Raw genomic sequence first — 17,484 nt, forward strand, 5'->3', positions numbered from 1 at the left:
CTCTTGTATATGTGTGTATACAGGTATGTATTCAGTTTGTACGTGTGTGTGTGTGTGTGTGTGTGTGTGTGTGTATGTGTGTGTATGCATTTGTATGCCAGATGTCAAACATAGATGCTGTTCCTCAAGACATTGTCCATTGTGTTTTCTGAGATAGGGTCTCTCTCTTTTACTTGGAGCTAGTCAGTTTGGGTAAGCTAGGTGACCAGTAAGCCTCTGGATCCACATGTCTCAGCCTCCCCAGCTTTGGGATTATAAGCGCATGCCACCACATCTGGCTTTTTTCCATGGGTTTTGGAGATCAAAGTCAGACCTGCCACTTTACCTACTGAGCTGTCTTCCCAGCTAGAAGTGGGGAGTTTACCTATTGCTGACTTATTTCCATGTAGAATCCTGCAGAAAAGAAGAAATCTAGGTACCATTGGTTAAATCATTGTCCTTCAATAAACATATCAAGAGTATTACTCTGGCTTGGTTATTGTCACCCATCAGTGTTTTCAGTTGATCCCTAACATACTTTTCATCCAGAAGACAGGGGAAGCCTTACACATAGCAGTGATTTCATCTGTCTTTTCTCAAAAAGAAAAAATACTGTCAACAGGTGAAAAATCCTCTCACTAGTTTACTTTATTTTTTCCATGTTACTGTCACAGAGATAATTACAAGTGGAGCTTTAAGAATATTCTGAAGTTATAGATCAAATTATTTCATAGAACTTCAAAATGAGAGAAACGTATTCTTATTGACAAAATAGTTTCTGGCCCATCTGACTTATTTCTAGGTTAATTTTTTAAGTTTTTTTTTTAGGAAGGAGCTTGCTTTGTAGCCCAGGCTAGCCTTGAATGTGAAGTAATTCTCTGGCCTCAGCCTGCTGAGTGCTGGGATTACAGGTCTTTGCCACTATACCTGCTTATTTTGGCATATTTTAAGATTATTTTGCTATGTAAGTCAAGTTATTTTCATTTAAAAGCAAAGAGGATATTATGATCTATCCCCCCGCCCTCCAGGTAGGATCTCACTCTAGCCCAGGCTAACCTGGAATTCAGGGTGGCCCTGAACTCATGGTGATCTTCTTACCTCTGCCTCCTGAGTGCTGGGATTAAAGGTGTGTGCCACCATGCCCGGCAGATTATGATTTGTTTTAAAGAAGTAAATTATTTCCTCCTCCCCTTCCTTTTAGGCAGCTGCTGCCTTTGTGATGTTTCCTGTCCAGACAATAACCACGGTTGACTCCTGCATTGTCCAGTTAGATTATCTGGATGGAAGATTGCTTGTGTCTTCACTTACTCGCTCCTTCTTGTGTGACACGGAGAGGTATGCTGATTGACTATAAATTACCAGCTTTATAGAACTTTAGAATTTGGGGTCTTAGGAATCATGTAGCATGAGCCCCTTCAGTTAATAACATAGATTAGGAGCCAGGTAAGTGTAAACTGCAGTTAGAAAACAGGAAGTAGAGGAGATAGAGTCCAGTGGGAGACAGACAAGTCTTCAGTAGCCTAACAAGTGCAGTGAGAGAAGGCCAGAGGCCGATTTCAGTGTGGGAATCAGAACCACTTCCCTCATTTTTGCTGTTCCTTTTAACAGTTCTTGTATGTTTAATCTAATAAGGGCTAACGTTGGATGGGGAATGTTAAAGAGCTTAGTAAAGCTGATAAGTATTTTGTTAAATATTTACTCAAGGGTGGAGTCAAAGGTACAAAAGTACAATGGTTGGCAAAGGAGTGTGTGAGTAGTTGTGAAATATCAGAACTGAATGAGAAACAGGTGGAAATGTATGTTACCTGTCGCTGTGTCAAAGTTCCTCAGCTATTCTCATTGCACTGAAATATTTAGCCATTTTTCTCCACTGGTCCTGGTTGGTTTGCTGCCTACTGTATTTCTCAAGAACATTCTTAAGTAAGTCAAAGTCTTTAAACAAACAACAAACAAAAGAGATTTACAGGGATTTTTAAAGGAGGCAAATTCAGCGTCATCACCTTCCGTGTTCCCAAGCCATGTGCTGAGCTTTGTTATACCTCAGTCACTCACCCTCAGTGAACCTGGTGTCGTGCTTATGGTGAGGGGAGGGCTTAGAGACAGAGGTGTGTAGGTAGAGTGACAGCATTCATGGAGTGTCCAAAGAATAGCATGCTGTCCAGGGTGGCTTGGAAAGCATCAGCAGGACTCACAGATGAAGGAAATGACTTGGCAATAAATACCTTCTGCATTTGAAATGGGCTTTCCTCACTCTGTGGGTAATAAACAGTACTAATGTAAAGAGGTTTGCCAGGAGAGCTGTGTAATGGCAAATCAGAACTAGAGCCCTATTTTGACCTTTGGCTATTGAATAAGAAACAGGACTTTTAAAATTTATTAAAAAAAAAAATTCCCTTCCTAGAGCAAGACTTTACCTTGTAAAACAAAATAACAAAAAAATTCTTCATTTAATTACAAGCAGAGAGACAGACACATCCTCACACATACAGACACAGAGACAGACTGGATATGTCAGGGCCTCTAACCACTTTGTGATGTATGTGCTACTTTGTGAATCTGGCTTTACATAGGTACTAGGGAACCAAATCTGGATTGTTAGGCTTTGTAGGCAAGTACCTTAACAGCTGAGCCATCTATCCAGCCTGGCTGTGCTGATTTTTTTTTTTTTTTTTTTTTGTCGGGGACAGTTTTGAGGTAGGGTCTCACTCTAGCCCAGCTGACCTGGAATTCACTGTGTAGTCTCAGGATGGCCTTGAACTCATGATGATTCTTCTACCTCTGCCTCTCCAGTGCTGGGATTAAAGGTGTGCACTAACATGCCCAGCTGTGATTTGAAAAAAAAAAAAAATTATTGTATTTATTTTCAAGCAGAGAGAGAAAGAAGACAGACACAGAGAGAATGGGCATGGCAGGGCTTCTGCCACTTCTCAGATGAATGTGCCACTTTATGAATCTGACTTAACTTTGGGTACTGGGGAATTGAACCTGGCCTGACAGGTTTTGCAAGTAAACACCTTTAACCCCTGAGCCAACTCCCCAACCCCTCCTGATTAAAAAAAATATGTATGTATGTATGTATGTATGTGTGTGTCTGTGTATGTATATGTATATATACATACATATATATATATTTTTTAAATTTTTATTTATTAGAGAGGGGGAGAAAGAGAGAGAATGGGGGTGCCAGGGACTCTAGCCACTGCAAATGAACTCCAGATACATGTACCACCATGTACATTTGGCTTATTATGTGGGATCCAGGGAATTGAACCTGGGTCCTTAGCCTTCCCAGGCATGCACCTTAACCGCTAAGACATCTCTCCAGTCCCCTCATGCTGATTTATAATGCCACTTTATTTGAGAGAGAAATAGGCAGGGAGAGGGAGAGAGAGAGAATGGAGAGAGAGAGAGAATAGGCGCGCCAGGGCCTCCAGCCACCACAGATGAGCTCCAAATTCATGAGCCTCCTTGTGCATCTGGCTTACATTGGTCCTGGGGAATTGAACTGGGATCCTATGGCTTTGTAGGCAAGTGCCTTAACTGCTAAGCCATCTCTCCAGCACAATATAATGCTACTTTTAATAATTGTTTTTAAACTGGGCATGGTGGCATACACCTTTAATCCCAGCACTTGGGAGGCAGAGGTAGGAGGATCGCCATGAGTTCAAGGCTACCCTGAGCCTGGGATAGAGTGAGACCCTACTTCGAAAAACCAAAAAAAAAAAAAAAAATTTTTTTTTAATGATATTATTCTTTTTAATACTATTATTTTTTTCTTTTTTTGTTATTAAACATTCTCTTTCTTTCTGCATACTAGAGAAAAGTTTTGGAAGATTGGAAACAAAGAGAGAGATGGAGAATATGGAGCTTGTTTCTTCCCTGGAAGGTGTGCCAGCGGGCAGCAACCTCTGATTTACTGTGCTCGCCCGGGTTCCAGGCTGTGGGAGGTGAACTTTGACGGGGAGGTGATAAGCACACATCAGTTCAAGAAGCTGCTTTCGCTGCCGCCGCTTCCTGTGATCACCCCGAGGTGTGACCTGCATGGCTGGTTGGAGGAGTTGTTGTGGAGGTCTTGGGTTAGGATCTGTGGCACTGGGCATGTCGTGAAGACTTTATGTGCTTTTTAAAAAAATTTATTTATTTATTTATTTGAGAGTGACAGAGAGAGAAAGGCAGATAGCGATAGATAGAGGATGGGCGCACCAGGGCCTCCAGCCACTGTAAATGAACTCCAGGTGTGTGCACCCCTTTGTGCATCTGGCTAAGGTGGGTCCTGGGGAGTCAGTCCTCAAACTGGGGTCCTTAGGCTTCACAGGCAAGTGCATAACCACTAGGCCATCTTTCCAGCCCTTTATATGCTTTTTGAAGAGTGAAGTAGAATTCTTATCAGAAGATTTAGAGAAACCAGAAAAGTCTCTAAGGAATTCTTTGTTAAAATTACAGTGACTTAAATAAGAACAAATGTAGTTAGGCTCTTGGACTTGTTTTGGATGCAAAAATTTCCCAATGTAGTGAAAAGTACAACTTTCAGTTGTGATAGATTGCTAACAGGAGTGCTTGCCTTCTAGATCAGAGCCGCAGTATGAGCACACTGCTGGGTCTTCCCAGTCCTTAGCATTTCCCAAGCTCTTGCATTTCAGGTAAGTTCTGCTTTTTTTTTTCTCTTTTGTTCAGAGTTAGTTACCTTTTTAAAAATATATTTAAAAAACTTCAATGGTGCTGGGCTTTGAGTCCAGAGCTTTGTGCATGCTGTTATCACTTGACCCATAAACTACACCCCAAACATTCAACCAATCAGTTTAAAGGTTTTTTTGGGGGGGGGTGTTGGGAATAGAACTTAGAGCCTTGCGCATGGTAGGCAAACACTATGCCATTGAGCAAACCTCAAAGCTTGTTTTTTGTTGGGCTTGTTTGTTTTGTAGGCAGGGTCTCATTGTAGTGTCCAGTTTGACCTCAGATTCAAGCAGTCCTCCTGCCTCAGCCTCCCAAGTAGCAAGGCTTATAGGCATGTGCTACCATGCCCAGCCCTTTTAGCTCTTTTCTTTTCCTTTCTTTTTTGGTGTTTTCGAGGTAGAATTTCACCCTAGCCCAGGCTGACCTGATATTCTCAGGGCTTTGAAGTTATTGCCATCTTCCTACCTCTTATTCCCAAATGCTGGGATTAAAGGTATGTGCCACCATGCCTGGCTACTTTTCGTTTTTTAAGTTTATTTTTTGTTGAATAACTTTTGGGAATTTTGGAGATGACTATGCTTCATGAAGTATTCTCTATAGAAGAGCAATGAAGACATCCCTCTTCAAACCAGTTGAAGGGTTTAGAATTGTCAGGGAGTATCTAACAATTAGAGCTAACAGCTGTATTCTCTTTCAAGCTGTCCTACCTGGTGGGGTGCTGTAATGGATTGCTGATGTGTCAACATGCAGGCAAAGGATCTTGTTTTTGAAAGTTCAGTGAAATGTCAGTTCTCTGTCTCATAGCTACTCTGACAAGTGCCTTACATGAGAGGTCTGCTCAAGGCAGACTCATCGTATTCTAGTTCCAGGGGTTAGCTGGCCTGGCTGCCAAATGCCTATGCGATAGCGCACAGAGTGCTGTTCTAGAGATTGTCAACTGCCTTACTGGTGCTCATTCTTGCAAAACAAGGGAGCCATAACTCCAAGGGTTTCTTTGTTCCTGTTTGTTTATTCTCTGCCCCATTTAAATACTTACATCCTGTGGTACCTTTACTGGCACAACTGCAGATCTCACAGGGGTTCTCATGTCTTGTCTTTCCTTCAGGTGCCTTGCTATCACTGCTTTCTTTGACTTTTTGTTGTTGTTCTTGTTTTGAGATAGTTGTATAGCTCTGACTAACCTGGTTCTTGCTCCGGCCTTCTTAGTGCTGTGATTAGAGTACTTCACCACACCCAGCTCCTTTGACTTTTTCAACAATGCTATTAGGCTTGTTCCCTCCAACCCCCCCTGCCCCCCCCCCCCCCACCGCCCCTGAGGTAGGGTCTCACTCTGGTTCAGGCTGACCTGCAATTCACTATGTAGTCTCAGGGTGGCCTTGAACTCTTGGCAATCCTTCTACCTCTGCCTCCCAAGTGCTGGGATTAAAGTCGTGTGCTACTTTACCTGGCATGTATATATTTTTTAATCAGTGAAAGGATAAGAGATGAGGGAGGTATGCATTACAGGTATAAGCTTTTATTTGCCTCCATTTAATCTAGATTATTTTAAGAAATTTTTCAAGTTTATATCAAGTTCAATATATAAATCATGCGCTGAAGCAATAGCTTAGTGGTTAAGGAGTTTGCCTATGAAGCCTAAGGACCCTGGTCCACATAAGCCAGATGCACAAGGTGGCATATACATCTGGTGTTCATTTGCAATAGCTAGAGGCCTTGGTGTGCCTATTCTCTTTCTCTTTCTGCCTTTCTCTCTTTAATAATAATAAATAAATAAATAAAGGTATATGTCTCTTTACTCGGACATTATCTCTCTCCTTCCAGCTTTCAAAACTAACCTTCCCAAACTTACTGAACTTGGATTAGGATTTTGACCATTTCCTCCATTTTTGTGACAAAGATTACTTTCCTGACAAAATGTTTAATATTTAAATGAGAATTCCACAGCTATAGAGATAACTCAGTGGTTAAGAGAGCTTGTTTACAAAGCCCGACAGCGTAGGTCCAATTGGAAAGTGTACATGTGTAAAGTCAGACACATAAAGTGGCCCATGTATCTGGCCCATGCAGTGGCAAGAGGCTCTGGTACACTCATACGTACACTTTCTCAAATAAATGAATAACAAATAACTAACTAAATGAATTTTAAATGAGGATCCAAATCTTTTAAATATACTCTTAGTTTCATAGCCACAAGGACCTGTTTTAGTATTTTTGAAGATACATATGTATTAAAAAGGTGGGGCTGGAGGGATGGCTTGGTGGTTAAGGTGCTTGCCTGCAAGGCCAAAGGAGCCAGGTTTGACTCCCCAGGTCCCACATAAGCCAAATGCACAAGGTGGCACATACGTCTGGAGTTTGTTTGCAGTGGCTGAAGGCCCTGGTATGCCCTTTCTCTCTTTCTGTCTCTCGCAAATAAATAAGTAAATAAATAAATATAAATCTATTTTTAAAGAAAGATGGATAGTTTCTTGTGAAGATGTTGGTAAGAGTTGTGAGAGTACAATACATGATGATACATTGTGTGAGAGGGGCTGATAAGAAGTAGTTACAACAGGGGGCACAGATGCCTTGGGAGGATTTCAGAGGTACATAAAACTGCTCATTCTTTGAAATGTGGCAGGGGTAAAAAATCTGCAAGTTGAGCAGTGTTCTGACCAGGAGTAAGAAGAGGAGAGTGTCTGGCATTTAGAAAATAGTGGCAGCCTTTAGAAAGTAAAAGGCTTGTGAAATATACTCATAGATGAATGAAATAGAAAAAGACAAGCAGAAATGGAGACCATCAGAACATGGAGAGACAGGTAGAAAACCAAAAAGTACCCGGGGATCTGGAGAGATTAGATGGAAGAAAGAATAGTCCTCTGTCTGTGGATAAGAAAATGGGAAATTATGAAGGGTTGTGTGGCTTGGCAGTTAGGAAAGTGGAATAATCAGGATCCCGGAGACAGCAGGGAATGGATTGATGAGGATAATGAAGGAGAAGGTCGATTTTGTTAAGCTAGAAAGGAAAGACGTCCAGGTTATCCTGAATATCAATTTGGGCTTTTATACCTTGCACTGAGTGGCCTAGGCCATGTTATTTCATCTCTGAGCCTCATGGAGTTTCTTCCAAGATAAGGATAACAGTTCTACCTTGATGGTCTCCTTAGGCAACACAGCTCTGTGTACATGGTTGGTTGGGCATTCCCAGCCTTTTGTCCTCTACACACGTGGATGAAGTCAGAATGTTACTGCAGTAGTCATTGGTTGTGAGATATTAGCCTGTTTTAAATGGACCCTTGTCATATCAAATCTGGGAAATTTAAAGTGTTATAGGTCAGTTCTAAGCTTTTCTTTTTCCAAGTATAAGCCTTTTCTGTATCTAGAAGTTACTTAGTGTATGCATTTGAATTTTTCCAATGCAACTTTATTTAACCAACCTTCCTTCCTTCCTTCCTTCCTCCCTCCCTCCCTGCCTCCCTACCTTACCTTACCTTACCTTACCTTACCTTACCTTACCTTACCTTACCTTACCTAACCTAACCTACCTAACCTACCTCAGTCTAGTCCAGGTTGACCATGTAACTCAGGCTGGGCTCGAACTCATAACAGTTCTCTTACCTCAGCCTTCTGATTGCTAGGATTATAAGCATGAGCCACCACTAATGTTTTGTCTTTTGAGTGGGCCATTAGAAGGGAGTTTTGAGGCTTGATAGGCTGGATTACTGCTGCATTTTCTTCTACAGATGGATTTTACTTTAATAGCTAATAAGACGGTCTCAGTCAGGTGTGGTGGTGCATGCCTTTAATTCCAGCACTTAGGAGGCAGAGGTAGGAGGATTGCCATGAGTTTGAGGCCACCCTGAGAATACAGAGTGAATTCCAGGTCAGCCTGGGCTAGAGTGAGACCCTACCTTGAAAAGCAAAAACAAACAAACAAAAATAAATAAAGAAAAAGAGGGTCTCAGTTCAGGTACTTATAAAATTCTGTTTGTGTTTAGAAAATGGGAATTTTCTTGACTTCTTTCATGTTGTCTTCCAGTGAGCACTGTGTGCTAACTTGGACAGAGAAAGGAATTTATATTTTCATTCCTCAGAATGTTCAAGTTCTTCTTTGGAGTGAAGTTAAAGGTAATTATCTTTTTATTTCTCATTATTGCATGTGAAATTTATTGTGTGAGGATTGTCTTCTAGTGGGGAAGTCAAAAATAGGGGCAACAATAGTCATTATATATAAATAAGACAGAAAAAATTAATTTCTGTGTTATTTTTAAAAAATTATTTATTTATTTATTTATTTATTTATTTGAGAGCGACAGACACAGAGAGAAAGACAGATAGAGGGAGAGAGAGAGAATGGGCGCGCCAGGGCTTCCAGCCTCTGCAAACGAACTCCAGACGCGTGTGCCCCCTTGTGCATCTGGCTAACGTGGGACCTGGGGAACCGAGCCTCAAACCGGGTCCTTAGGCTTCACAGGCAAGCGCTTAACTGCTAAGCCATCTCTCCAGCCCGTCTGTGTTATTTTTGTTAAAACCAGAAATGGAGCTGGAGAAATGCTGAACTGTTAAAGGTGGTTTCTTGTAAACTCTGATGGCCTGGGTTCACTTCCCCAGTACCCATGTAAACCCAGATGCACAAAGTGGCACTTATGTCTAGCGTTCATTTTCATTGGCTAGAGGTTCTGATGTGCCCAATGTGCACAGTCTCTCTGCCTCTTCTCCCTGCTTTTTAAAATATCTCTTAAATAAATGAATATTAAATTAAAATAAAAGAAATGTGGGAGATCTGGGATTTTTTTTAGTATTGTTGCTTAGTAAGCAAGTGCATTCACTCACTGGTTTGATAACACTGTAGGTAAAAACTGTCAGAAATATTACTGTCCAGCCTCTTAATGTGTTACTCTCTTTTGGCTCTTTAAAAATAGCAGTTTTTAAGCTAGAGGTAGGAGAATCACTGAGTTCGAGGCCACCCTGAGACTACATAGTTAATTCCAGGTCAGTCTGGGCCAGAGTGAAACTCTACCTCAACAACAACAACAAAAAGCAGTTTTTGTTTGTTTTCTAGGTAGGGTTTCTCTTTAGCCTAGGCAGAACTGGAACTCATTATATTCCTAGGCTGGACTTGAACTCACAGTAATCCTCCTATCTCTGCCTCCCCAATGCTGGGATTAAAGGCGTGTGTCACCACACCCATCTAAAATAGCATTTTAAATATTTTATTTATTTTTATTTATTTATTAGAGAGGGAGAGAGAGAATGGGTGTGTCAGGGCCTCCAGCCACTGTAGATGAACTCTAGACACATGCGCCCCCTCGTGCAACTGGCTTACGTGTGTCTTGGGGAATCGAACTGGGTCCCTTTGGCTTTGTAGGCAGGCAAATGCCTTAACTGCTATGCCATCTCTCCAGCCCTAAAATAGCATTTTAAACTTAGATTTTAGATCAAAGGGTTATAGCTCTTTTTCCATATATTTTATTTTTGATCTTTTTAGAATAATGTCAAAAATATGTTTTCATCATTGAATATAAGTATAAAAAGAGATTGAATTCAGTCAAGCCAAATCTTATTTAAGAATTTATAATATAGGGTTGGAGAGATTGCTCAATGATTAAAGATGCTTGCTGGGTTCCATTCCCCAGTACCTATATAAAGCCAGTTATACTAAATGATGCATGTGTTAGAGTTTGTTAGAGGCCTGGTGTTTACTTTTATTTATTTGAGACAGACAGACAGAGAGAGAGAGAGAGAGAGAGAGAGAGAAAGAGAGAGAGAGAGGGAGGGAGGGAGGGAGGGAGGGAGGGAAGGAATATGGGCATGCCAGGGCCTCCAGTCACTGCAAACGAACTCCAGATATACGTGTGCTCTTTCTGCATCTGGCTAACGTGTTCTGGGGAATCGAGCCTCGAACCGGGGTCCTTAGGCTTCACAGGCAAGTGCTAAACCACTAAGCCATCTCTCCAGCCCTATTTTTTTCTTTTTATATGCACATGTTGGTACTGTAATTTTTTTTTTTTTTTTTTTTTACTTTTTCAAGGTAGGGTCTCACTCTAGCCCAGGCTGACCTGGAATTCACTATGGAGTCTCAGGGTGGCCTCCTACCTCTGCCTCCTGAGTGCTGGGATTAAAGGCATGCACCACCACACCCGGCTATAAAATATTTTTTAAAAATAATTTATTAGTATAATTTTAGCCCTTGCAAAAATAGTAGAATTTATCCCTACTGCAGTACTGGGATCAAACTCAGAGCCTTGGGCCTGCTAGGCAAATGTTTTACTGCTGAGCCACATCTCTAGTCCCAGGCCTTATACAAATGGAATGTGAGTATTTGGTTAATTTCCTCTCTGTTCACCCCTTTGATTTTTTTGTAGATATTCAGGATGTGGCTGTCTATAAGAATGAGCTATTCTGTTTATACCTAAATGGGAAAATCTCACACCTTTCCCTGTTATCTGTGGAGCGCTGTGTGGAACGACTGCTAAGAAGAGGCCTGTGGGACCTGGCTGCTCGCACATGCTGCCTTTTCCACAATTCTGTCGTTGCCAGCAGAGTGAGTTAGCACTACTCAGCTGCTCATTGTGGGTTGGTAAGACCATCCTAGCAGAAGAATTGTTATACGGTTGTTCACCATTATTAGCCCTTTCTATATGACTTAACCTGTATAGCAATAAATCACCAAAGGAAGCATGACATGTATGTCCATGGGGTGAGTAGAAGGTGATAAAGGTGGTATACTTTCCATTTTCAACAAAATATCATGGCTGAAAAGACTGCTTAGCAGGTATAGGCACTTGCTTATAAAGCCTGATGATGCAAGTTTGATTCCCCAGTACCCACGTAAAGCGAGATGTACAAAGTGGTACATTTGTCCAGACTGTTTGCAGTGGCTGGGGGCCATGGCATGCTCATATTCATTCATTCATATTCTCTGCCTTCTCTCTCTGGTTCTCCCTTAAATAAATAAAATATATAAAAAAGAATAAGCTGGGTGTGAAGACACATGCCTTCAATCCCAGCACTCAGAAGGCAGAGGTAGGAGGATCACAGTACGTTTGAGGCTAGCCTAGGGCTATGGAGTGACTTCCCAGTCAGCCTGGGCTAGAGTGAGATCCTTGCTTAAAAAAACAAAAAACAAAAAAAGCTGGGCATGGCGGCACACACCTTTAATCCAGACACTTGGGAGACTGAGGTAAGGATCACCATGAGTTTGGGACCAGCCTGGCATTACACATTGAGTTCCAGGTTAGCCTTGGCTAGGGTGATATATTACCTTAAAAGAAAAAAGAGAAGAGAAAAGATAAAGGAAAAGTTCAGATTTTCTCACAAATGATTTGGATTTCAGAGCTTGTTTTTGAGAGTGATGATTATGTATATATGGTAACTTTTAATACTTAATTCCTAAGCTAATTCTAATTTAGTCTTCTGCCAGCTTGCTGACCTGTGGTAAAACACCCATGAAGGTTTATTCTGTTAGACCACTTTCATTTCAGACATTTTGGCAGTTTGACTATAGATTCACTTAAAACTAGTAAACTGTTACATTGGAATTTTTCTTGTCCTTTTATTAGATAAGAAAAACTTTGACTGTAGAAAAATTGGAGCATTTGAAAGCTCAGCTGGACATTGCAACCTGCAGTGAACTAATATCTCAGCTGGATGAGTTGATCTTAAAATGTGAACCTTTGGACTCAGCTTGCAGCAGCAGAAGAAGCTCCATCTCCTCACATGTAAGCTATCTTCTGAGAGGGCTTTGTGGGCCTAGATGGCCTCTCCTTAGCCTGTGTTATTTTCCTGGAAGATCCCATGCTTTCCTTGTAGCACATCTTTTAATGAGGAGGGTTGTTAGGCAGCTTTGCATTACTGAGACAGCTTAAACGAGATCCACGGTTGTTAGAAGGGGAGGGTTGTTTTTGTTCCTGGTTTCAGAGGTCTCAGGTCACAGTTGGTGAATGTCAAGGGGCGGGGGGATGGGCCCACATGATGGAGCAAAGCTGCTCAGCTTATGGCAGCCAAGAAGCACACCTCAGTGGGCTGACTTCCTTCTACTAAAGCACCCTCCTAAAGCACTATAAATTGAGAATAAAGCTTTCAATATATGACCTTTGAGGTGCATTCAAGAGTCAAACTAAGCCAGGTGTGGTGGCACACGCCTTTAATTTCAGCACTCGGGAGGCAGAGGTAGGAGGATCACTGTATGTTCAAGGCCAGCCTGAGACTATATAGTGAATTCTAAGTCAGCCTGGACTAGAACAAGACCCTTCCTCAGAAGAAAAAGAAAGTCAAACTATAAGCCAGTATGGTAGTACACACCTTTAATCCCAGCACACTAGAGGCTGAGGCAGGAGGATTGCCAAGAGTTTGAAGGCAGTCTGGGCTACAGAGTGAGTTCTAGATCAGCCTGGGCTAGAGTGATACTCTACCTTAAATTCCCCCTCAGAAGATTTAAACTATAGTAAATGAGTTTTCTTTTAGTTAATAGGACTTGAATCTGTATTTTTGTCATTGTTCCTTATTTTCTGTTCACACACGAACCTCACAGCCTCTAGTACAAATGAGATGCTTAGTTGTTTGTGATTTCAGATGCTTTTGCTAATTTAAGTCTCAGAGCAGCTCAGGATTATCTCATTGAATTCTTTTATTTTATTTTATTTTTTTATTTTAATCATTGAATTCTTTTTCACTGCCATGGTCTGTGAAGGCAAGCTAGAGAAATACAGTGACATGATGTCAACCAGCGTATTACCCAGCTTCCAGGTGTCTAGATCTTTTTTTACCAGTGTCTTCTAATAAGCCATAGTTGTTCATGTTCCTCTTTAGTGTTCATACTATTCTGTACAAGCTGCAGTGTGTTATAGAGGGAAACTAATATGGAGGATTGTTTATTGTTTTCAATTTTAGGAAAGTTTTAGCATTTTGGACTCTGGTATTTACCGTATCATCAGTAGTAGAAGGGGCAGTCAGTCAGACGAAGACTCTTGCTCCCTTCACAGCCAAACCTTCTCAGAGGATGAGAAACTTAAAGAATTTGCCTCACATCTGGAAGAGGACCAGCCAGAACTGGGCTGTGTCTCCACTGGAAATGAAGGTGAATATGTCTATTATTTGTTACTGATGAGAAGCAGTTATTTTCTGCGAGTTCTCTTTGCCAGGCTTATCTTTTGCCCAGGGTTTGCCATTAGTCAATGGCTTTTAGTCTGTTGGTAGGCTTTTTCATCCTGACCTCTAAGGTGCTTATCTATTGTCTGTCTGTCTTCCTCCCTCTCTAGCTCTCTCCCTCCCTCCCTTTCTCCCTCCCTCCCTCTCTCTCTCTCTTTCTCTTTTTTTCAAGGTAGGGTCTCACTCTAGCTCAGGCTGACCTGGAATTCACTATGGAGTCTCAGGGTGGCCTCGAACTCATAGCGATCCTCCTACCTCTGCCTCCCAGGTGCTGAGATTAAAGGCATGTGTCACCACTCCCGGCTCCCTCTCTTTTTCTCTCTCTCTCTCCTTTAACCTCTCATTTAGGCTAATCTTGGTAAAGTGCCTAATTTTGATTATGATTAAAATGTTGTAAAGGTTAACAAAGAAGATCATTAACCAAAAGAATAGAAAGATTTTTATCCTCACTAACCAATTATTTCCCATCAGGAATGAAAAACTGCTACAGTTTGGGGGGCCACTGCCTTCCCTTTCCATTGCTCCAGTATTCCTGTGACTGAACTTTTGAGAAGAGATTAATAGAAACTCTAAACTACCTTTTTGGCTTATGGGGATTCAGGGTTAGCAGGCAAATGAAGGTACCTGCCTAAGTGTTTTATGTGGACCCATGCATTCCATGCATCTTGTCAATCTGTCTTCTGTGCTCATTTGTATCTGGGTCAATATGATTTTGGCATTAATTTTCTTTGGTTTGTTCATTTCTGAATGTCTTTAAAGTTAAAAAAGGTTTCCATGTGATTTGATTTCTTTTTCCTTGATTCTGTTCATTAGACAGCATTTCTCATGGTCCAGTGACTTTTGAAACAGATAAGAATGAGACTTTTCTCCCCTTCGGCATTCCATTATCATTTCGTTCTCCATCTCCTCTTGTGTCACTTCAGGCTGTCAAGGAAAGGTAAATCAAGCAGTCTTGCTGTTCCTCCCCTCTCCGATTTCTCTTTAGTTATTATACAAGGTACTTTGTGCTGAGAATGGAAACTTTTTCTTTTTTCAGTTTTTCTCAGGCTGACCTAGAACTCACTCTCTAGTCTCAGGCTGGCCTTGAGCTCACAGTGATCCTCCTACCTGTGCCTCCTTGAGTGCTGGGATTAAAGGCATGTGCTGCTATGCCTGGCGAAAAAAAAAAAAAAAAAGTCTTAAATGACAAAAACAAACAAACAAAAAACCCCTCTCTAATCATTTATCTTACAACCTGTTAAGAAGAAGGTGCTAACTTTTCCTTCCAGGCCCAGGAGCTGGACTTTGCTCTGTGCATCTGAGTACTGAAGTTGTAGATATGCCCACCTCAACCGGGGTGGGGAGGGTGAGGGAGGGAGGGAACAACATTTTAGAGTTTATCTTGAGGATCCTTGTGAGTTCAAGGCCAGCCCGAAGAAACTACATAGTGAATTCCAGGTCAATATGGGTCAATATGATTTTGGCATTAATTTTCTTGGGTTTGTTCATTTCTGAATGTCTTTAAAGTTAAAAAAGGTTTCCATGTGATTTGATATCTTTTTCCTTGCTAGAGTAAGACCCTGCATTAAAAAAAAGAAAAGAATATTTTGTCCTTATCCCTCGTGGGAGCAGTGTTATTAGTCATTAGTCATTAGTCCTTCCTCAGGTTTGGGTTAGCATTGGTGATTTCTTTTAAAAAAATATGTTTTATTTCTTCATTTGCAAGGAAAGAGAGAGAGAGAATGAATTGCCTTTTGCCCTGCAAATGAACTCCAGATTCCTGTACTACATTGTGCATCTGGCTTTATGTGGGTACTGGGGAATCAAACCCAGGCTGTCAGGCTTTTAGGCAATCACTTTTAACTACTGAGCCATCTCTCTAACCCCAGCATTGGAGATTTTTGAGAATTCTTTAAATTTACTATATGCCATTAAGTCTTAGCATTAAGTGTGAGAGAGACTTGGTGTCTTCTGTTTAAGTGCTTATCTAAGTCTTACTGGATAGAAATTTTGCTTATCTAGAAGTGTATGTTGTGGATAGTTGGGAGGTAAGTTTTGTGAAGAAGTTCTTTGTTATCCTGTGATGAGGATGGGGGTGATGATCACCTGTTAATTTGTGTAAGTTATTGTTAACACTACAGATCCAAATGGAGTTAAAGACCCCCCCTTTTTTGTTAGCATTGAATTATTAGTTTTTCTGGGCAGTTTCATATCAGGGAAGTTTTGTAAACACGGAAAATCATTTTATTGTAAGTTTTACTTGGGCCTTACATGAAATATATAGCTCACTAGTGAAATTGATGTAAAAGGGTCTTTATTAGGTCCATGCTGTCTCCTAGGACTAATAAGAGCATAGAAAAGTTGTATACTAAGCCAGGCTTAGTGACTTTTGCCTTAAGTCTAAGTGCCTGGAAGGCTGAGGTTGGAGGATCACCTTGAGTTCAAGGCCAGCTGAGGCTACTGAACTAGAGTGAGACCCTGCTTCAAAACAAACAAAACAAAACAAAAAAGAAAGAAAAGAAAAGAAAGGTTAGAAAAATCAGGTACTGAATTTTTCATTCTTAACAGTAATACTTTCATGTTAGTTTTTAATTTGTCTTACAGTGTTTCTAGCTTTGTGCGTAAAACTACAGAGAAGATTGGCACCCTTCATACAAGCCCCGAGCTGAAAGAGAGACAAGAACCCAAGGAAGAGGATCAGTCATGTGAAGAGGAAGTGAGTTCGTGTATCTGTCCACAGGAGGAAGACACTGAGTAAGGCCTTTGCATATAAGTCTGTGAAAATGCTAGGGGAACTGTTGGTCAACTTGAGGAAAGTCATAGACTGTGTCCTGTCGTAGAGAGCACATTTATGACCCTCTTCGTTGAAGACTATGTGAATCACAAATCATGAATTTTACAAAGTTTTAACAGTGAGAAGTGTTGAGACAGAGTTTCATATTAGTACTTCTGGTCTTTGTCTTTCCCATAATCTCATCAGGTTTCTGGAATGTCAGAGAGGTGTTAGATTAAGAGTGGGATGACTAGGGAGCAAGGCCTTCTCCTGCCTCTTCTGACTAATGTATTAACTTCAAGTCGCTAATGCTCTCTGGCTTGGGGATGTGCCATTGCCTGATGAGTCAAGAAGGGGATATTTGAGAAAATAACAAGACAGAGAAATCTCTTCAGGCAATGGAATACATAACATATCTTTTGTTTAATGAATGTCTAGAAATGCTTGTCTAAGAAAGCTTTGGCCTCTGATTCTTGTAATATCACTTTTGTTTTTCATATGTTTTTAGAGGGGAAAAAGAGGTAAATAGTCAACTTCCAGAAGAAGACAGGTTTCAAGAACTCACCATAGCAACAGCAGAAGCACTGTGAGTGTGGAGGAGTGTTTTGAATAGGGTTGGCTTTCAGAGGTCACAGGTAATGGTCTTGAGGGCTTGGGGCACAGCCTCATTTCCAGTTGGTACTCAAGAATTAGTAGCATACTTCAGTTAGTGTTCTTTGTAATGTTTTGCTGAGGTCATTTTTATTTAACAAGCTCATTCCAGATGAGTGTGCTTTGTCAGTTGTGGCTTGTTTAACATGGAAATAATCTTTTTTTTTTTTTTTTTTTTTTTAAGTAAATGAAGGGGCTGGGGGAGATGGCCAGTGGTTAAAGGCACTTGGTTGCCAAACTTGATGGCTTGGATTTGATTCCCCAGTACCCATGTAACGCCAGATGCACATGCATCTGGA

At 41.1% G+C, this 17,484-nt stretch overlaps 1 protein-coding gene across 5 annotated transcripts in view; it reads left to right on the top strand.

The window, feature by feature from the left end:
* Hps5 (HPS5 biogenesis of lysosomal organelles complex 2 subunit 2) overlaps positions 1 to 17,484 on the top strand; it is a 39,089-nt gene that overhangs the window by 9,016 nt on the left and 12,589 nt on the right. For 4 of the 5 annotated variants that reach the window (XM_045144984.1, XM_045144985.1, XM_045144989.1 and 1 more), the window contains 10 exons: positions 1,181 to 1,314; positions 3,797 to 4,009; positions 4,548 to 4,619; positions 8,672 to 8,760; positions 10,998 to 11,176; positions 12,195 to 12,353; positions 13,525 to 13,711; positions 14,596 to 14,719; positions 16,366 to 16,515; positions 17,043 to 17,120. In XM_045144984.1, the coding sequence (XP_045000919.1) occupies positions 1,181 to 1,314; positions 3,797 to 4,009; positions 4,548 to 4,619; positions 8,672 to 8,760; positions 10,998 to 11,176; positions 12,195 to 12,353; positions 13,525 to 13,711; positions 14,596 to 14,719; positions 16,366 to 16,515; positions 17,043 to 17,120 (1,385 nt within the window). The remainder of the gene's footprint in view (positions 1 to 1,180; positions 1,315 to 3,796; positions 4,010 to 4,547; positions 4,620 to 8,671; positions 8,761 to 10,997; positions 11,177 to 12,194; positions 12,354 to 13,524; positions 13,712 to 14,595; positions 14,720 to 16,365; positions 16,516 to 17,042; positions 17,121 to 17,484) is intronic. The other variant, XM_045144988.1, reaches the window with a different exon arrangement.

This window comes from Jaculus jaculus, chromosome 3, assembly GCF_020740685.1.
Source record: "Jaculus jaculus isolate mJacJac1 chromosome 3, mJacJac1.mat.Y.cur, whole genome shotgun sequence".
Taxonomy (NCBI): Eukaryota; Metazoa; Chordata; class Mammalia; order Rodentia; family Dipodidae; genus Jaculus; species Jaculus jaculus.